Source organism: Callorhinus ursinus, unplaced genomic scaffold (assembly GCF_003265705.2).
Source record: "Callorhinus ursinus isolate GAN/ISIS: 27379988/994484 unplaced genomic scaffold, GSC_fseal_2.0 scaffold1, whole genome shotgun sequence".
Taxonomy (NCBI): domain Eukaryota; kingdom Metazoa; phylum Chordata; class Mammalia; order Carnivora; family Otariidae; genus Callorhinus; species Callorhinus ursinus.
Window position 1 is genome coordinate 145,563,414 of NW_027397063.1, and position 22,270 is coordinate 145,585,683.

Consider the following 22,270-nt stretch of genomic DNA (forward strand, 5'->3'; position numbering starts at 1 on the left):
AGGGGAAAAGGAGAGGAACAAAAGCACCGTGCTGTTCTCTGCCTGCCCTCAGGGGGAGCCGCTTCATCAGAGCCGAACCAGTTGGGCAAAAGGGCAACACCCCGTTCCAGTGTCCTCTAGCCTTCCTGTCTCATGAGGCGTGGGGGAGCACTGGGAGGCACTGGCAAAAGTTAGAGCCCACACGTCTCCTGCCTGCAGTCTGACCACCCCAGCAGCACGGCTCCCGGATAATTAGAGGGCTACGGTCGGAAGCACTGGGAGGCCCATATTCTACTTAAGGAGTTCCTAGAGAAACACAAGACAATAAAACAAAAAAACAAGGACATTAGAGGGAACTGAAGTTTACAAACCTACAGAAAGCAGTAAACACAATCTAACTCCTCGCCAGAAAAATATAAACCCTCTCACCAGAGGTCTATTTACCTCAGCTTCTCTTACCCAATACAGCATGTCTGCCTTTGAACAAACAACTACAAGGTGTGCTAAAAGGCGAGTAAGAAACCCAGGTTGTTCGTTTTATTTTTTGTGTTTGACACTTGGACCTGTACGTCCTGTGTTGTAAATCTCCACCTTTCTGCTCACGAGAGAAGCTAGGGCATGTCGTATATTCAGTATAACCCAGGGAGGCCAGTGAGGAAACTACCTGTTAATAAACCAAACTGAGTAATATTCCCCTTACTATTGCTCCTGTAATAAATGACCACAAACTTAGTGACCTAAAACAACACAAACTAATAATCTTTTTTTTTTAAGGTTTTATTTATTCATTTGACAGAAACAGAGATAGCGAGAGCAGGAACACAAGCAGGAGTGGGAGAGGGAGAAGCAGGCTTCCCCCCGAGGAGGGAGCCCGATGTGGGACTTGATCCCAGGACCCTGGAATCATGACCTGAGCTGAAGGCAGACACTTAACGACTGAGCCACCCAGGCGCCCACAAACTAATAATCTTATAGTTCTGGAGATCAGAAGTCCAAAATAAGTCTCGCTGAGCTACAATCGAGGTGTTGGCAGAACAGTGTTCCCCTTGTTGGCTCTAGGGGAGAATCTGTTTCCGCCCCTTTTCCTATTTCTAGAGGCTGCCGCTGTCCTGGGCTCATGGTCGCATGGCTCCATTTTCAAAGCCAGCGGTGTTAATGGATCCGAGTCCTTCTCAGGCTGCCGTCCGTTTCTCCCTTGTCTCCCTCTCCCACTTTTAAGGCAACCTGTGATGACACTGGACCCCCCACCAGTAATTTAAGATAAACTACCTATTTTAAGGTCAGCAGAGTAGCAACCTTCATTCTACCTACAACCCTAATTCTCCTGCTATGCAGCCTAAGACACTCATGGGTCCCGGGGAATAAGACAAAGACGTGTTTGGGAGGCCATTATTCTGCCTACCACAAAATAAAATTAAATGTACTTATGCTCTGTTCTCTTAGGTGCAGTTTATTTTCTGTGATCCAATGTTAAAAAGTTTTCTTGCTGAAAAATTATCAGTCTGAAATGTAAATATTGTCAAAAATTATGAGACCTACTCTGGGTAATTATGAAAACTCATACAGCATAGTGGGATTAGAGATTAGTGATCATTCAACACATCATTAGTGCAAATAATGCCAGGTATACCTGCACTTCGAATGAAGTCTGTGAAGTTTCCGGCTAAAAATGCAGTCTTTGGTCTTTATGAAAGAAGGAAAGCCAGGGCAGATTTTAGATCCAACTGTCACAGTTCACTGCATCCCTTCCACAGAAGGTCACATCACATCTGCTGCTGGGAGCTGATAAACCTAAAGACAATCTGAACGAACTCTGTACATGCTGGTAGCAGAGACCGTCTCCGAGGAAGGGAATTGGATAAGAGACACTTTTTTATCACATGCCTTTTCTTACCTTTGTAATTTATAACACGTATGTAATACTTATTCAAAAAGTATACTGAATTTTAAAAGAACACATTGTGCAGCCCAGTCTATTGTGGTGGGTTGGTGAAGGTTGAAGGGGTGAAGATTCTTCTCTATTCCTTCTTCCAGGTTCTGGTAGAAAAAGAAGGCACTGGCCCTTCAGGGGGTCCCTTGTCTGGGATCACTGGTGCTTACTGGTAACAGAGAAGCCACAAGACTGGAGGCACTAGGGGATTTGACATAAGAGAGCCAAGACCACACAGCCTGAATGCTCAAAGGCCACCCCAAGAAGGAAAAAGGGAGGACACGCAGCTCTTCCATGTTTACATATTTTGTAAATTGAGTAATATAAAACTGAAGAGAAACAAAAACAAACTGCAAGCAAAGGCCAATTTTTATAATCCAGAGAGGATGCCTACTGTAAGCATAATAGTGCATTAACAATAATTTAAGTCTAAACCCTGTTTACAAAAATATTTCTTTTTTTAAAAAGACACTATTCGGCTAAGGATCGGGGGGTAAGAAAATAAAAGTATTAATGTTCCAAATAACTAGAAGAGAGAAAACATAATCCAAGCAATAAAGACAAGAAAAGGAAACAGAGAAGACAAAATATACCACACAAAGTGATCAAAAGATCATATAATTGTAATTTTAACAAAGTTGCAAATAAAACTTTCCTATTAGATTATCCAAAAAAAAATAAAAATCTGATTGGGTTCAATAACTAAATCTAAGCACCTAAACAACTAAGGCAAGCACACACAATTTAGAAATTTTGCTAATGCATCCAAAAAGAAAACCATGGTGGCAATTTTAATAACAAAATAACAAGGTGGAAAAGGAATAGTCATTTCATGTTCACAATAGACATAATTAACACGAATATGAATCACATGACTTCAAAATATGTAAAGACAGTTAAAAATACAGGAAAACTCAAGAAGAAATAAAATGGTAGCAGACGTGAGCCTAATCACCTGTACCACTTGGGTGTTCGTTAGTTGAAAGGGACTAAGCAACTTTTAAACAAGAAGGAAGAATATCGGGAGCCACAGAACTGACAGAAGCCAGGGCCCCTTGTAGGCAAGATGCTAAGGCAGACAACCTGGACATGCCTGGACCGATTATCTACAAAGGCAAGACTGTCAGCCAATGGGGACATTGGTTGGCAGTGGCCTGAGGCTCTCCAGTGCACAGGCTCTAGGCAAGTTGAACCCGCCTGCTCCCCGCAGTTCCTAAGCCAGCCCCAGGTGCCATGCTGTAGTATATGCTAGAGCCGCCCAAGCAACACGGAGCTGCTCCTTTCCCTTTAGGCTGCAGCACAACCCAAACACCAGGCAGGGGCCCTGAGACCCCCCACTGGCCTCTCACTGTAGACATCTAGGTGTCCAAGCCCCTAGTGTGAACTCTGTGCTCTCCAACCCAGATGCCAGATGAGTGAAAACAAAAGTAAGATTTGACTATGCCCAACTGATATATTTAAAATTTATATAATAGGGATCCAGACTACTGACTGACTCTTGGAGCCAGTTTGTTCAGCTTCAACAAATTTGGAAGACATACAGCATCGACTCATTTTCTGATAAATTGTGCATTGTGAGCTACATAATAAAACAGTTGCATCTGACCTTAAAACATGGAAGTAGAAAGAAAATACATGTTTTAAAACATGAACACATTTCAAAAAATTTAAAAATAAATAAAAGATGAACACATTTCACCATCTCCCCTTTCCTAACCGAGTAACACACTACACACTTCCAAAAACTAACCCCCCCAAAAAAAAATTACTTGAAAAGATTCTTCATCTTAAAGAACTGGGGCTGCCCATCACAAGTAATGAAAAACATGGTCCGTCCATGATCAAGTATGGGGCTGACCACTGTAAGAAAACATTTAAACACTGTCTCATGTACTTAGTCAAAGTGGTAATTTTATTTCCCAAACCACCATTTATCAAATAAACTGCAGAAACTATAAAGCTGAAGGATAAACACTTCAAAAAAGAATTCATACTCCAAGGAAGTAAGAATCTTTCAACTTTTATTTCTAGGATACATTCATCTGGAACCTTTTTGTTGCTTTACAATTTTCCCCCTAAGAGAAATGAATACAATAAAAATATAATCCAACTACCAGCAATGTTTGTAACCAGAAAAGAATCTAAAATCTCTGGTGTGATAATATAGGATTTTTTTTAAAAATATAAACTTCATACCAGAAATAAAGCCTGAATATTCTCTTTTTCTTTAAAAATATAATTTTTCCTTCTTAGCTCTTCCATGTAAATCTTATAATCAACCATTTAGTTCTACAGTCTATTTTTAAACTAGTAATTGCAACACTATAGCAGTTTTTCCCTACTTTGTATGCTGTTCTACTGTACTGCGAATCAACTAATAATTGCAGAAGTGTTTACAAAGAGAAAGAGATGCCACTAGGTTGTAGCAAGATTCTTCAAGATATACTGATCATTAAAAGAAAAAAAAATCCCCATTAGCAAACTGAAACCTACTTAACAAACTGCATTTTATCATTTATGAAATTAGAAAATGTGTATAAAGCACTTTTGCAAACTTTGTAAAGCTCTAATGGAAAACATTTTTAAAATCTGTTTTAACTAGAAAGGCTGCTGACTGGGACAGAAGTCAGGGACAGAAGGTTCTGTGAGATCCTGTTCTTTTTTTCTGTTAACTACTTACATTTGGGGAAGGAAAGATTATAAATTGCAAAGAAGCTGGGGGTATGGGTACAGGAATGTCTCACAAAGATTGACTGGTTTGCAGTGACATGGAACTGTTTTTCTTAACTGAGAATAAAGACCAAAGGATAGGAGTAGACCAATACTTTACACCAGACTGAGAAGTCAAACCATTTGTCTCCAATTAGGAACAAGAAATAAGAGAAGTGAGGCTTTTCCCCACTTCTGACTAGCTCCTCCATGCAAAGCTTCATTACTTGCAGTCCATTTAAAAACAGTATTCCAAACCCAAACATAAATGGTCTGGGAATGGTTTCTTTAGTTTAGGAAAATAACCAAAAAGCCTAATTATAAACATAAGTAACAACATACCTGAACCAGAGTGGACACTTTCCTACCTCTAGAAAAATAGCATTGTCCGTAACAACGTTTTAGGGTATCTTGTGGAATATAGGAAGTTAAGCGAAGGACAAAAAAGTTTGGTAACAAAAATAATCCCAGTGGGGCTTCCTTGTTTGTCAGAATGCAAAATAGATGTAACAGAAACTTCCATGAGCTACCCTAATGAAATTAGAAAGGCTATGAAGACAGCCCCAGCAATGAAGGGCTGCAGAAATTTAGTCATCTGTACCCAGACACGGGCGACCAAAAAGAGTATCCTCAATTACCTAAAGGATGAGTGAACTGACCAAAGGAATGGGTCTGCATTACTGCCTAAAAAAAGGGCTTTGAGCGAGTCAGGCTTGCTGGAAGAGACTGCCACTTGGGGCTTTGGAGCCTCCTTTCTAACAGTTTCTGAACAATTTTCCTGTGGCTCTCTGGGAGCAGGCGTAGCTTAGCACAGGGAATGGGCTAAGTGGCCTTATAACCTCTTTTGCCCCATGATGCTCTTACTCTTCTTAGTGTCTTCTTTCCCCAAGAGAATATTCAGGCCAATTTGCTTTTGTTTTTTTCTGCATTAGTAAGAATAAACTAGCAATTTGGAATATCCTTAACTCTGAGTACCTCATGTTAGTATAGGATACCATGAGTAATAAGAATGTAGAACTTTAATGCCTTTTACATAAGAGTCAAACAAGCCTATGTCATATTTTGATGATTCCACATTAATAAAATTTAGTGATATGTGAAAAACTACTTTTGCCAAGGTTTTAACTATTGGACTTTAAACCAATTTCAATATTCCATGGAAAGGTCATTTATATTAAAGTAACATGCCTTCATGTTTTCTACACACAACAACAGAGTAAGATTTTTTTAATGTACATGTATTTTTTAACCAATGCACTCCCTTTTACAATCACACCTTCAGTCCAACATTTAAAATATAAACCCAAACTGTCAATGAAAGAACAGTGGACCAAATGACAGTTGTTATTTAAATGTAACAATAATGCAAGAAAAGGTGAGCATCAAAACTTAGAAAATAAACATAAACAGATTCATTGGAAATCTGCTCATATGCCTGATGTGTTCAGAAATGAACCTCATACAAAACAGATCCCACTATTAGACAACTCATTCTTTTCTCATTTACTCACTCCATGATGCATCTCTCACTATTTTTACTGAGGTTTATACAGTGATTAATTATCCTAACAGCAGAGCTTAATATTAAATATACAGCCTACTCCAGAATTGGCATATGCTCCCAACAACTGTTTTGTATGCTCCCTGAATTATAAAATAGTCTAATTTTTTAGGAGCATAAAAATGAAAGGGCTTAGATCTATTCATATACATTGTGCATTAAATGTTACTAAGTTAAGACAGTAAGGTAGAAAAAAGGAATAGAAGGGTCCAGTAAATTTTCTTTAAACGATCCCATTACCTTAGACAATACTGTCAATGATATGTATTTATTTTTACCAGTTTATGAAAAAAAGGGAATTATCAGAATTTGTATCAATTTCTTGGAGAGGCTAATAATAAAACTTTAAATATACATATTTATTTGTGTATTTATTTGAAGAATCTTTGGTAGCACTTGTTTCTTCCACATTATAGGACTTTTCAAAATAAATGTCAAAATTAATTTACTAATCAGCATATGAAAGATAAATTACAGTACTATTCTTTTGGTTTTCCTAAAAACCTGACTATTAAAACTTGCACTAATCATGCACTTAAACACAGTTATCTGTTTAACTTACGTACATATAAAATGAGAGACTAATACCAGAAAGAAATTAGACAATAATGAGAATCAATGACAAAACATAACAATGACAACTGTTCTTAAGTAATTTATTTTTAAATTATGATTTACAATGCTTTGATTATGCAAAATAGTATAATGGAAATTAAACCAAATTGATAAACCAAAAGAGAAAGAAAACTTCGTTTTTTTGAATATCAGTACTTAAACCATCATTATAAATAAGTATCTGTTGTCCCAACCACGTCTTATGTAGACATAAGTATAATAATTTCAAACGTTTCACTTGTGGGTTTAATTTCTCATTTTCAACTTTTATGAACTGAAATGTAATTTATTTCAAAATCCTAGTATACCTATTTAGTGTTTATACTGCAACAGCAGCATCTCTCAGTGTGCAATCAAATGTAGAACTGGGGCACAGTTTTTTGGCTTTCAGCCACAGACAGAAATTATACACTGCGTTCAGTACAACAGAATACGTTATATTAACCAGAGCATAGAGTTTAGTACACTTATTGCAGGATTGGTACTTCTTTCCCTTTGAACTGAACCAGCTGAGCTTCTGAGCTGACATATTACTGCTGTGGATAGTAAGACTGCTGTGGGGGCTGAGGGAAGGGGTATGAAGGCTGCTGGGGTCCTGGGTATGGAGCCTGTCCAGGGCTCTGGTGATACACTGGCGGATATGGCATATTATACTGGCCGTATGCGTAAGGATTATAGCCCATGGGCATGGGCATTTGGCAATACCTGATGAAAAGAAAACAAACAAACAAAAAAAGGATTGGTAAATCAAATACTGAAAAATGAAACGTAAGTTATTCTAAAACCAAGTTTTTTCAAGAAAGTCATTTTTCTCTATTTCTCAGCCTAGCAGAGAACAGCAGAGAGAAAAAAACAGCTATTTCAAGGTACTTATTAGAGAAAAGTGTTCCTATCCTGTTAATATTTGAGATAAAAGAATATTGAGTGTTTAATACTATCCAGAAAATAATACTGCTGACAGAAATAAGACTAAATATTCAACTATTAATAAGGAATAAAAATGGAGACCTTTCATTTTAATGTAGCAACCTAAGTACATTCCTAATTCACAAGATTCAATACTCACTGTAACGCACATAAATTCAACGTTAACGAAGTTTTAGTATTTGGAAAATGGAATGTACTTACAAAGCAAACTTTGGAGCACATCTTAAGAGGTAGTCAAATGTCTCGATTTTTAAGATTAAAAATTATCACAAAGAAAGCTGTTCTTTAAGAAAGCACATGCCATAATTAGAGTTGTGTTCAACAGTCTGTCAGAATGCCAATATTTCAAAGTACAGGTACATAAACAAGGCCTTATCAGTCTTGCTAAGTTCAGAAAAGATGCCTATCCGTTTATCACCAAAATAAAGACAACCAAGGAAACACTCTACATTCCATACAGACAAGATCTATTTAAGATGAACCCAGCATCAAAAACTGAAAACATAAATAAGCCTGGGAAATAGCCATTCGATTGCTCAAGTAAGTGCCTATAACATTAGTTTCACTTCTGTGTAAGCTGACAATGTAGCTTATTCATTCATGACACCACCATGCAGAGGAAGGTGACCCTGTTTTTAAAAGGATAACCGGAGCTAGAAACATGAGCCAATGCATTCAGATGCTCAGGTGCAGCCTTACCCGGGGTATCCTGGATAGGTAGGATATGGGGGTCCCTGGGCCTGTGGCGGGGGAGCTGCTGGGCCAGGGGCGTGGGACGGAGCGGGCGGGGCGGTGCCAGTCCCCACGGCAGCTGGAGCAGTGGCAGGAGGAGCTCGATGTGCCGGAAGCACAGGAGGTGGAGGCCGGGCTGGGGGCTGGGGCTTAGCAGGCTGTAAGAAAAAGTCAACACTGACTACAAAAGGTTTCATGTTTCTGTCAAATTACTGTCAGTTAAAATAAATGAGGGCATATGAGAAACTCTACAATCCAACCAAATATATTTCTAATTTCCATTTTTAAATGTTGACTTATTGCTCTAGAAATGTATCACAGTTGAGGAATAATTCTCCAATTCATGGAAACTGCACAGCTACTGCTCTATTCCTGACGCCTAATACTTAATCATTTACTGTAACTCATTACTGCTCCCATCAATGGTTAGACATTTGAGAAGGGAGGAAGGAGCAAGTCAGGTACAGGCTACTATTGTGATCTCCTCCTGGCCACAACACTTTTTATGCAAACATTTTCAAATACCTGAAAACTTATGAGAATAGTATAATAAACAAGCACATATTTACCAATTGAATTCAGCAATTATTAACATTTGGCCATATTTGCTTTATCTATATAGCTAAATCCATGTATTTATCTATCTAAATATTTGCAGAACCATGTGAAAGTCAACTGCAAACTTCATGACACCAGCCCGAAAAACTGTAGCATACAAGCCCTACATAATCACAATACCACTTCACCCTAAGGAAATAAACAATTATTTCCTAATGTCATTGAGTATCCACTCTACATTCAAGTTTCCCTATTTATCACCAAAAAAAGCTCTTAAGTTTTTATGAACCAAGATCGAATCGAGGTTCGTGTATTGCATTATTATTATGAATCTTTCCTCTCTTTTATTTTTCTAATTTTATTTTATTATGTTCTGTTAGTCACCATACATTACAACATTAGTTTTTGATGTAGTGATCCATGATTCATTGTTTACACATAATACCCAGTACTTCATGCAATATGTACCCTCCTTAATACCCATCACTGGGGAAACCCATTCCCTCACACCCACTCCCCTCTAAAACCGTTTGTTTCTCAGAATCCATAGTCTCTCATGGTTCGTCTCCCCCTCCGATTTCCCCCCCTTCATTTTTCCCTTCCTACTTCTTTTTTTAACATATAATGTATTATTTGTTTCAGAGATACAGGTTTGTGATTCATCAGTCTTACACAATTCACAGCACTCACCATAGCATATACCCTCCCCAATGTCCATCACCCAGCCACCCCATTCCTGCCACTGCCCACCACTGCAGCAACCCTCGGTTTGTTTACTGATTAAGAGTGTCTTAGAGCTTGGCTCCCTCTATGGTTTCATCTTGTTTCATTTTTTCCTCCCTTCCCCTATTATCCTCTGTCTTGTTTCTCAAATTCCTCATATCAGTGAGATCATATGATAATTGTATTTCTCTGATAGACCATTTTCGCTTAGCATAAAGGCCTCTAGTTCCATCCACGTCGTTGCAAATGGCAAGATTTCGTGTTTTTTTATGGCTGTATAATATTCCCTTGTGTATATATATATATATATATATATATACACACACACACCACATCTTTATCCATTCATCTGTTGATGGACTTCTTGGCTCTTTCATTGGTTTGGTTATTGTGGACATTGATGCTATAAATGTTGGGGTGCATGTACTCCTTCAGATCACTAAATTTGTATCTTTGCGGTAAATACCCAGTAGTGCAATTGCTGGGTCAGAGGGTAGCTCTATTTTTGACTTTTTGAGGAACCTCCGTACTGTTTTTCAGAGTGGTTGCACCAGCTTGCATTCCCACCAACAGTGTAGAAGGGTTCCCCTTTCTCTGCATCGTCACCAACATCTGTCGTTTCCTGACTTATTAATTTTAGCCATTCTGACTGGTGTGAGGTGGTATCTCATTGAGGTTTTGATTTGGATTTCCCTGATGCCGAGTTATGTGGAGCACATAATTGTTGGCCATTTGGATGTGTCTGTTGGCCATTTGGATGTCTTTGCAGAAATGTCTGTTCGTGTCTTCTGCTCATTTCTACACTGGATTAGTTGTTCTTTGGGTGTTAAGTTCTTTATAGATTTTGGATACTAGCCCTTTATCTGACACGCCGTTTGCAAATATCTTCTCCCATTCTGTCAGTTGTCTTTTGGGTTTGTTGACTGTGTCCTTTGCTGTGCAAAAGGTTTTTATCTTGATGAATTTCCAATAGTTCACTTTTACCCTTGCTTCCCTTGCCTTTGGCGATGTGTCTAGGAAAAAGTTGCTGCGGCTGAGGTGGAAAACATTGCTGCCTGTGTTCTCCTCTAGGATTCTGATGGATTCCTGTCTCACATTTAGGTCTTTCATCCATTTCGAGTCTGTTTTTGTGTGTGGTGTAAGGAAATGGTCCAGTTTCATTCTTCTGCATGTGGCTGTCCGATTCTCCCACTACCATTTGTTGAAGAGACTGTCTTTTCTCCGTTGGACATTCTTTCTTGCCTTGTCGAAGATTAGTTGACCATAGAGTTGAGGGTCCATTTCTGGGTTCTCTGTTCTGTACCACTGATCTATGTGTCTGTTGTTTTGCCAGTACCATACTGTCTTGATGATGACAGCTTTGTAATAGAGCTTGAAGTCCGGAATTGTGATGCCACCGGCTTTGCTTTTCTATTTCAACATTCCTCTGGCTATTCGGGGTCTTTTCTGGTTCCATACAAATTTTAGGTTTATTTGTTCCATCTCTTTGAAAAAAGTTGATGGTATTTTGACAGGGATTGCATTAAATGTGCAGACTGCTCTGGTAGCATAGACATGTTCACAATATTTGTTCTTCCAATCCATGAGCACGGAACGTTCTTCCATTTCTTTGTGTCTTCCTCAATTTCTTTCATGAGTATTCTATAGTGTTCTGAATACAGATTCTTTGCCTCTTTGGTTAGATTTATTCCTAGGTATCTTACGGTTTTGGGTGCAATTGTAAATGGGATCGACTCCTTAATTTCTCTCTCTTCTGTCTTGTTGTTGGTGTACAGAAATGCCACTGATTTCTGTGGATTGATTTTATATCCTGCCACTTTACTGAATGCCTGTATGAGCTCTAGCAGTTTTGGGGTGGAGTCTTTTGGGTTTTCCACATAAAGTATCATATCATCTGCAAAGAGTGAGAGTTTGACTTCTTCTCTGCCGATTCGGATGCCTTTTATTTCTTTTTGTGGTCTGATTGCTGTGGCTAGGACTTCTAGTACTATGTGGAATAGCAGTGGTGATAGTGGACATCCCTGCCATGTTCCTGACCTTAGGGGAAAAAGCTCTCAGTTTTTCCCGATTCAGAATGATATTCGCTGTGGGTTTTTCATAGATGGTTTTTATGATATTGAGGTATGTACCCTCTATCCCTACACTCTGAAGAGTTTTAATCAAGAAAGGATGCTGTACTTTGTCAAATGCTTTTTCTGCATCTATTGAGAGGATCATATGGATCTTGTTCTTTCTTTTATTAATGTATTCTATCACACTGATTGATTTGCGGATGTTGAACCAACCTTGGCAGCCCAGGAATAATCGCGCACTTGGTTGTGATGAATAATACTTTCAACGTACTGTTGAATCCTATTGGCTAGTATTTTGGTGAGAATTTTTGCACCCATGTTCATCAGGGATATTGTTCTGTAGTTCTCCTTTTTGACGGGGTCTTTGGTTTTGAGATCAAGGTAATGCTGGCCTCATAAAATGAGTTTGGAAGTTTTCCTTCCATTTCTATTTTTTGGAACAGTTTCAGAAGCATGGGTATTAATTCTTCTTTAAATGTTTGGTAGAATTCCCTTGGGAAGCCATCTGGCCCTGGGCTCTTGTTTGTTGGGAGATTTTGGATGACTGCTTCCATTTCCTTACTGGTTATGGGTCTGTTCACGTTTTCTCTTTCTTCCTGGTTCCGTTTTGGTAGTTTATAGGTCTCTAGGAATGCATCCATTTCTTCCAGATTGTCTTAATTTGTTGGCATATAGTTGCTCATGATATGTTCTTATAGTTGTTTATATTTCTTTGGTGCTGGTTGTGATCTCTCCTCTTTCATTCGTGATTTTATTTATTTGGGTCGTTTCTCTTTTCTTTTTGGTAAGTCTGGCCAGGGGTTTATCAATCTTACTAATTCTTTCAAAGAACCAGCTTCTAGTTTCGTTGATCTGTTCTACTGTTCTTTTGAATCTATTTCATTGATTTGTGCTCTGCTCTTTATTATTTCTCTTCTCCTGCTGGGCTTAGGCCTTATTTGCTGTTCTTTCTCCATCTCCTTTAGGTGTAGGGTTAGGTTGGGTATTTGAGACCTTTCTTGTTTCTTGAGAAAGGCTTGTATTGCTATATACTTTCCTCTTAGGACCGCCTTTGCCGCATCCCAAAGATTTTGAACACTTGTGTTTTCATTTTCATTGGTTTCCATGAATTTTTTTTAATTCTTCTTTAATTTCCTGGTTGACCCATTCATTCTTTAGTAGGATGCTCTTCAGCCTCCACGTAGTTCTTTCCGACTTTCCTCTTGTGATTGAGTTCTAGTTTCAAAGCATTGTGGTCTGAAAATTTGCAGGGAATGATCCCAATCTTTTGGTACTGGTTGAGACCTGATTTGTGACCTAGGATGTGAGATGTGATCTATTCTGGAGAATGTTCCATGGGCACTAGAGAAGAATGTGTATTCTGTTGCTTTGGGATGGAATGTTCTGAATATATCTGTCAAGTCCCATCTGGTCCAGTGTGTCATTTAAAGCCTTTATTTCCTTGTTGATCTTTTGCTTAGATGATCTGTCCGTTTCCATGAGGGGGGTGTTAAAGTCCCCTACTATTATTGTATTGTCGTTGATGTGTTTCTTTGATTTTGTTATTAATTGGCTTATATGACTGGCTGCTCCCATGTTAGGGGCATAGATATTTACAATTGTTAGATCTTCTTGTTGGATAGACCCTTTAAGTAGGATATAGTGTCCTTCTTCTTTTCTTATATTATAGTCTTTGGTTTAAAATCTAATTTGTCTGACATAAGGACTGCCACCCCAGCTTTCTTTTGGTGTCCATTAGCATGGTAAATGGTTTTCCACCCCCCTCACTTTCAATCTGGGGGTATCTCTGGGTCTAAAATGAGTCTCTTGCAGACAGCATATCGATGGGTCTTTTTTTTTTTTTTTTTTTTTTTTTTTATCCAATCTGATAGCCTGTGTCCTTTGATTGGGGCATTGAGCCCATTACATTCGGGGTAACTATGGAAAGATATGAATTTAGTGCCATTGTATTGCCTGTAAGGTGACTGTTACCGTACATTGTCTGTGTTCCTTTCTGGTCTATGTTACTTTTAGGCTTCCTCTTTGCTTAGAGGACCCCTTTCAATATTTCTTGTAGGGCTGGTTTCGTGTTTGCAAATTCCTTTAGTTTTTGTTTGTCCTGGAAGCTTTTTATCTCTCCTTCTATTTTCAATGACAGCTTAGCTGGATATAGTATTCTTGGCTGCATATTTTTCTCATTTAGTGCTCTGAATATATCTTGCCAGTCCTTTCTGGCCTGCCAGGTCTCTGTGGATAGGTCTGTTGGCAATCTAATGTTTCTACCATTGTAGGTTACAGATCTCTTCTCCCGAGCTGCTTTCAGGGTTTTCTCTTTGTCTCTGAGACTCGGTAAGTTTTACTGTTTAGATGCTGGGTGTTGACCTATTTTTATTGATTTTGAGGGGGGTGTCCTCTGTGCCTTCTGGATTTTGATGCCTGTTTCTTTCCCCAAATTAAGGAAGTTCTCCACTATAATTTGCCCCAATATACCTTCTGCCCCTCTCTTCTTCTTCTGGGATCCCAATTATTCTAATATTGTTTCGTCTTACGGTATCACTTCTCTCTCGAATTCTGCCCTCGTGATCCAGTATTTGTTTCTCTCTCTTTTCTCAGCTTTATTCTCCATCATTTGGTCTTCTATATCACTAATTCTCTCTTCTGCCTCATTTATCCTAGCAGTTAGAGCCTCCATTTTTGATTGCACCTCATTAATAGCCTTTTTTATTTCGACTTGGTTAGATTTTAGTTCTTTTATTTCTCCAGAAAGGGTTTCCCTAGTATCTTCCATGCTTTTTTCAAGCCCAGCTAGTACCTTTATAATCATCATTCTGAACTCTAGTTCCAACATCTTACTAATGTCCGTATTGATAGGGTCCCTGGCAGTCGGTACTGCCTCTTGTTCTTTTCTTTGAGGTCAGTTTTTCTGCTGTCATTTTGTCCAGAGAATAGATGAATGAGAGAACAAAATGCTAAGAAGGTAACATCGGCCCCAGAAAAATATACACTAAACAAATCAGAAGAGACCCAAAAGCGGGGGGGGAAGGAAGGAACAAAAAAAAGAATATGATCAGGCTGGTGGATAGATCAGAGCGACCACACACTAGATTTTGGGTGTATTTTGGTCTTTTAGAAGAAACTGCCTCCCAAAATTTTAAGGAAAGAAAAACATATATGTACAAAAATAAGCGTAAATACAATGAAGGGATGGAATATGACTGTAAAGATGGAAATTATAAAAGATTTTATAAAAGGAATTGATAAGAAGTTGGTTGAATAAAGAAAGAGGAAAAATTTTAAAAAAACAAAAGAAATAAAAAAGGGGGGAGAATGTGATCAGGCAGGAGACCAGAACAAAGCCATACACTAGAGATTAAAGGTATATTTTGGTCTGTTAGAAGAAACTGTATCCCAAAATTTTAAGGAGAGAACTTATATATATATATACAAAAAATAAGGTTAACTACAATGAAGGGATAGACTATGACTCTAAAAATGAAAATTTTTAAAAATTTTATTAAAAAAGGAATTGATAAGATGTTGGTTAAAAAAGGGAAAAAGAAAAATTTTTAAAAAATAGAAAAAAATAAAGAAAGTTTAAAAAATTAACTTTGAAAGACTAAAGAATCATGGGGGAAAAAAAGCCATGAATTCTATGTGCTGTATTCCCCTAGTGCTGGCATTCTCCCATTCTCACTGATCAGTAAACTTGGTCTTGGCTGGCTGTTCCTGCTGATCTTCTGGGGGAGAGGCCTGTTGCAGTGGTTCCCAAATGTCTTTGCCAGAGGCGGAATTGCCCCACCCTTGCCAGGTCCGGGCTAAGTAATCTGCTCGGGTTTGCTCTCGGGAGCTTTTGTTTTCCCTGCAAGCTTTCTGTACAGCTTTGGAGGATGAGAATGCAAATGGAAATCCCCCAATCTCTGCCCCGGAGGAGCCGAGAACTTGGGGCCCCACTCCTCAGTGAGCCCCCAGAGAAAAGCAGTCAATCGCTCCTGTCTCCCCGGTCTCCGGCCACCCTCCGTGCTCACCCGACCTGTGACAGAGCGTTTCTATCTCTGACACCTGACCCCGTGTGGAGTCTCCAAACCCAGCAGATTCCTGCGCTCCTGCGCCGCTCCTCCCAGGGGACGGAGGGGAATCTCCCTGGATCTGCCGCTTGTTGGGTCCCTGCTGGAAGAGCAGTGGTCCGACTGCCACGGATCATGGTTTATAGCAACCCCGAGCTGAGAGCCCGTTCCTCGGCTCCATCTCTGCAGCCGGCTTCCCTGCTCCGATACCTAGGCGCTCTGCCGAACTCAGGCATCCCCAGTCTTTCTGTGACCCCGAGGGTCCTGAGACCACACTGTCCCAGCGAGGGTTCCACCCCCAGCTTAACCACTGGAGCGACGTCCCTCAGCGGAGCCGACTTCTAAAAGTTCCGATTTTGTGCTGCACAGCTCTATCACTTGCCAGTAGCGGCTGACAAAGGCCTCCTCCCCCGTCGTCTATCCTCTCGAATATCGCCTCGGATTCACTTCTCCGCACGTCCTACCTTCCAGAAAGTGGCCGCTTTTCTGTTCAGAAAGTTGCTGCTATTCTTTTCTTTGATCTCCTGTTGAGTTCGTAGGTGTTCAGAATGGTTTGATCCCTATCTAGCTGAATTCCTGGGACCAGACGAAATGTAGGTCTCCTATTCCTCTGCCATCTTGCTCTTCCCTCCTCTTTCCTCTCTTTTAAACCAGAATGCCCCACACCTATTTTTTTTCTTTCCATGACATTCACTTTTAGGAAAGACAAAGTGTCTCACAGAATGTTCCAGTTCTGGATTTGTCCAATTGTTTCCTAATGGCACAATTAAACTTCTTGTTTTATAACACTGTATTTGCTATAAACTGAGAGTTGGTTCTAAGACTTGATTAGATTCAAGTTAAACCTTTTCTGGCAAGAATTCATGAGTGATGCTGAATTCTTTGTATTGTAAAACATCAAAAGGCTGGTCACCTGATGAAAACTGGCAACCACCAGATCTTTACAATGTAAAGACTGTTTTATCCTTTACGACAAAAAAGCAGTCACTTATGTAAAACTTCCATTTAAAAACCGTGGTTGCGGGGCACCTGGGTGGCTCAGTCGTTAAGCAGCTGCCTTTGGCTCAGGTCATGGTCCCAGCGTCCTGGGATTGAGCCCCGCATTGGGCTCCCTGCTCAGCGGGAAGCCTGCTTCCCCCTCTCCCACTCCCCCTGCTTATGTTCCCTCTCTCGCTGTTTCTTTGTCAAATAAATAAATAAAATCTTTAAAAGAAAAAAACAAAAAAACCACCGTTGCTTACTGACCGGCATGGTTCTTGGTGCTGGCGTAGGAGGGGCTGACACATGCCCCACAGCTGGAGAAGACTGATATGCAGGTGTAGGAATTGAAGGAGCACTAGGTTCCCTGGCAATGCTTTGCTGCAAGTCCCTTATTAAAGACAAAAATGTTAGGAATTAACACAACTTAAAAAAACAACACATATAAAAAGGTCTTTTTTTTCACAGTTTGTTTTTTTTTATTTAAATTCAATTAATTAACATACAGTGTATTATTACTATCAGGGGTAGAGTTCAGTGATTCATCAGTCTTATATAACACCCAGTGCTCATCATGTCATGTGCCCTCTGTATTGTCCATCACCCAAGTTACTCCATCCTCCCACCCCCTCCCCAGCCAGCAACCCTCAGTTTGTTTCCTATGATTAAGAGTCCCTTACGATTTGCCTCCCTCTGTGATTTCATCTTGTTTTATTTTCCCCTCCCTTCCCCTATGATCCTCTGTTTTGTTTAAATTCCACATGACAATTGTCATATGATTTTGTTTAAATTCTACATGAATTTGGAGATCATGATAATTGGTCTGTTGGTAACTGTCTTTGATAATAAGATAATAGGATATGATAATTGTCTTTCTGATTGACTTATTTCACTTAGCATAATACCGTCTAGTTCCATCCACGTCATTGCAAATGCCAAGATTTCATTTTTTGATGGCTGCATAATATTCCATTGTGTGTGTGTACACACATACACACACACACACACACACACACACATCTTCTTTATCCATTCATCTGTCGATGGACATCTGAGCTCTTTCCATAGTTTGGCTATTGTGGGCACTGCTGCTATAAACACTGGGGTGCAGGTGCCCCTTCAGATCACTACATTTGTATCTTTGGGATAAATACCTAGTAGAACAATTGCTGGGTCATAGGACAGCTCTATTTTCAACATTTTGAGGAACCTCCATACTGTTTTCTGGAGTGGCTGTACCAGTTTGCATTTCCAGGCTGTACCAGTTTGCATTCCCACCAACAGTGTAGGAGGGTTCCCCTTTCTCTGCATCCTCACCAACATCTGTCATTTCCTGACTGGTTAATTTTAGCCATTCTGACTGGTGTGAGGTAAATACCAGGTCTTTTTAAAATTTTTCTTCTCTTCATATATGAAACAGAAAATAAACTCAGAACAATGATGGTATTTTAAAATATACTACATTTTTGTTCTTAACTAGAACTAACAAATCTTTTTTCCTACTATTTAATGAAATGAAGTTAGTTCTTTTTCTATTTCTGAAGACTAGGAAACGATCAGAGATCAGTTATAGCTAGAGTAAGGAACATGTCAAACTGAACAGGTAGTCCTAAAAGACTGCCCACTCTCTATTAAGAAGTCATCCCCTAGATGGGAAACTCGTAACCACAACTGCTCACAGTCAGCTAGCTGTTTCATACCAGTGTTTATAGAAAACAAAACAAAAGGTGAGAAAGCTAACCAATCAAACCATTATGCAAATTTCTTGATGAAAATTTTCTGAAGATATTCAAAGAAATGCAGCACTGAGATATTTTATGTTAAAAGATACCTCAAAATCTGTAAGGTAAATGCATGATCGATTGTTGAAAGGACTATTAAAATATAAGTACTAAAATTTAGGAAAATAATTTAAGGTCCACTCCAACAGTAAATTGCAATCCATCCCAAAATCTCAACTAACCAAAACCCTAACGTAAAATGCACTCTATGAAACACATGGTATTGATCAACTTCTACCTGCACCGAGACATATACACAGAGAAGTAAATACAGCAAGCCCCACCATGTTTGCAACAGCACCTGTTGTCCTGACGTAACAATTAACTGCAACTCCCAGAGTCACCCCGACCACGCTTTCACTCTCAAAAAAGGGTCCCAGTTGGAAGATAAATTAGTCACTCTCTATATAAAGAAAGCTAATACACACTCATCAAGAAACCAAAAATACGGGGCACCTGGGTGGCTCTGTCAATTAAACGTCTGCCTTCAGCTCAGGTCATGATTCCAGGGTCATGGGATCGAGCTCCGCATCAGGCTCTCCACTCAGTGGCGAGTCGTTTCTCCCCCCACCCCCACCCCACCTCCCTCTCCCTCTGTGATCTTTCTCTAGTAAATAAATAAAATCTTAAAAAAAAAGCCAAAAATACTTCTTAATGTTTGTAAGTTTGTAATAACTGCTTACAACATAAATTAGAAGTTTTTAATCAACATTAAAATCCAAAAAGGTCATTCTGAAATACTTATGTGTATATTTCATATATACTAAATATATTTAATTATATTTAATATGTAATACTTCATTTATTATAATGGTTTATATAATTACAATTAATTAGATATTTGAGTATATTACAAATGCAATAGCTAACATATGTAATTATATTATAAAGCCTTAACATAATGCTTTTTTACCTTTGATAAATTCCAGAGATAGTTGCAATAAATAACACACTTACAGGACAAGTAGAATTTTCTAGCCACTTACTAGTAATTATATAACTCAAAGCTATTAAATCATGAGACTCATAACATAAAAAAGCAAAAACATATGAATAAAATCCCACCAGTATCTCAATGCCAACAACCATCATTACTGACGTTAGTTTTAAATCATTAGTGAAAAGAAGGTAAAGTTCAGGGTAAAGTATTTATTCTTTTTGCACACTTTAATATAAAGAAGACATATTAGTCATGAGGAAAATGAAAATTAAAACCACAATAAAATAACACATCCACCAGAACAGCTAATGGCAAAAATGCAGAGCAACCAACTCTAATACACTGCTAGTAGAAATATAAATTAGTACAACCACTTTGGAAACCGGCAGTTTCAACTAAAGCTCAATATACATATACCCTCTCACCTAGCAATTTCACTATTAGATATATATCCAACAGCACTATGCATATATGTGCTCACCAAAAGCAGAATCTAGAACTAGCCCATATGGCTATTAAACACCTGAAATGTGACTAGTGTGAACTGAGATGTGCTGTAAGTGGAAATTACACACCAAATTTCTAAGACTACTCTGAAAAAAAAGTAAAATATGTCATACATAACTTTTACGATTTTATGTTTAAATTATAATATTTTTGATCTACCAGCCTAAACAAAATATATTTTTGTTTTTTGGGGGTTTTTTTAAGATTTTATTTATTTATTTGACAGAGAGAGACAGTGAGAGAGAGAGAGAGTGCACACAAGCAGGGGGAGCGGCAGGCAGAGGGAGAGGGAGAGGGAGAAGCAGGCTCCCCGCCGAGCAGGGAACTCGATGTGGGGCTCGATCCCAGAATCCCGGGATCATGACCTGAGCCCAATGCAGACGTTTAACCAAATGAGCTACACAGGTGCCGCAACAAAATATATTTTTGAAAATTTAACTTTTAAAATGTGGCTACTGGAAATTTTAAATTGTGTATGTGGCTGCATAGTACTTTCACCCATGGACGAAGCTTTATTTATTTCACCATCCCTGGACATTTGGTTTGTTTCTATTCTTTCACTGCTACCAGCAAAACTGGAGAGTTATGTTTTAGAACATCCATGCTCACACTAGTCATGATATAGTGGCCAAAACTACACACTACTCAAATACTCAACAACAGAAGGATACATGCATAACATATTCACACAATGAAATACACCCAAATATGAAAATTAGAGATCTACAACTACACACAACTCTATGGATGAGCCTCACAAATACAATGCTGACTGTAAACCAATTACAAAAGAGTACATGTGATTCCACTGATACACAGTGCAAAACAGGAGAAACTAGTCCACACTCTCACAGTAAGGATAATGGTTGCCCTGGGGAAAGCAGTTAATGACTGAGTAGATGCATGGATGATCCTTCTGTGGTGCTGAGAATATTCTGTGAACTGACCCAAGTGTTCAATGCATGACTGTATTCAGTTTGTGAAAATTCAGTAAGATGTACACTTATGTATATTTTCTTAAAGATTTTGAGAGAGAGAGGGAGCAAGAGAGAGCATAAGCAGGGGGAGCGGCAGAGGGAGAGAGAGAAGCAGATGACCCACTGAGCAGGAAGCTGACCTGGGGCTCGATCCCAGGACCCTGGAATCACAACCTGAGCTGAAGGCAGACGCTCAACCCATTGAGCCACCCAGGCGCCCCTTATGTATACTTTTGTTTTGTTTTTATTTTATGGTCAGTAAACATGTTTTAAGGAATTTGGGCCCTTGATATTCAGAGTGATTTTAACAAAGTAAACCCTCAGATTTTTAAAAGCTAGTGTATGTCTATCTGGCCTACCTTTCCATCCTTCGTGTACCTTTTAATCACCAAGCTAAAACCATTGACAAGTTGATGAATGTCTCAGAACTGATTTTGTTTATAGTATAAATATAGAAATACACAAGCAAATAGTAACAAACATAATTTTAAAGCTAGAGATTGCTAAGCCATGAACCTGTATTATACTACACAATTCTAAAAATAGTTATGTTAACCTATTTTACACTAAAGATTTAAGTAGAAAAACAGTACATACAACTAGAAAGTAAATTATCAGGGGCAACAAAATGATTTCAACTAGGGGTTGGCAAAATTTTTTGTGTAAAGAGCCAGATAGCAAGTATTTTAGGCTTTACAGGATATAGGGTCTCTGTCGCAACACTCAAGACTCCTGTTGTCAGTGCAAAGCCAGCCATAGATAATACGTACAACATGAAGAACATGGCTGTGATCCGGTAAAACTTGACTTGACAAAATTAAGCAGCAGGCTCAACTTAACCTGGGCACTTAGTTTGCCAACCTCCAATTTAAACTTAGAAACCTTTTTTGGGGGTGTCCGGGTGGCTCAGTTGGTTGGGCGGCTGCCTTCAGCTTGGGTCATGATTCCAGGGTCCTGGGATCGAGTCCCGCATTGGGCTCTCTGCTTGGCAGGGAGACTGCTTCCCCCTCTTCCTCTGCCTACCGCTCCCCCTGCTTGTGCTCTCTCGCTTGCTCTGTGTCAAATAAATAAAATTTAAAAGAAAAAAGAAAGAAAAGAAACCTTTTTTGGCTCTCACTTGGTCCTGAGCTACAGAATTTAAGGGTCCTGCACAGTTGTCCCAATGGCAGCTGCTTGCTTAGATGAAGGAAAGGGAAGAGGGGAAAAGGTCCTGCTCCAAGCCCCTCCCCACTTGCCTC

The 22,270-nt window shown here is 39.1% G+C and overlaps 1 protein-coding gene across 3 annotated transcripts in view; it reads right to left on the reverse strand.

Annotated features, from left to right (window-relative positions):
• Nucleotides 1-3,913: 3,913 nt before the first annotated feature.
• Nucleotides 3,914-22,270, reverse strand: part of PDCD6IP (programmed cell death 6 interacting protein) — an 84,540-nt gene continuing 66,183 nt past the window's right edge. For all 3 annotated transcript variants that reach the window (XM_025884649.2, XM_025884648.2, XM_073902318.1), the window contains 3 exons: nucleotides 17,095-17,218; nucleotides 8,421-8,611; nucleotides 3,914-7,499 (listed from right to left, as the gene is read on the reverse strand). In XM_025884649.2, the coding sequence (XP_025740434.1) occupies nucleotides 7,325-7,499; nucleotides 8,421-8,611; nucleotides 17,095-17,218 (490 nt within the window). In that variant the 3' untranslated portion in view covers nucleotides 3,914-7,324. The remainder of the gene's footprint in view (nucleotides 7,500-8,420; nucleotides 8,612-17,094; nucleotides 17,219-22,270) is intronic.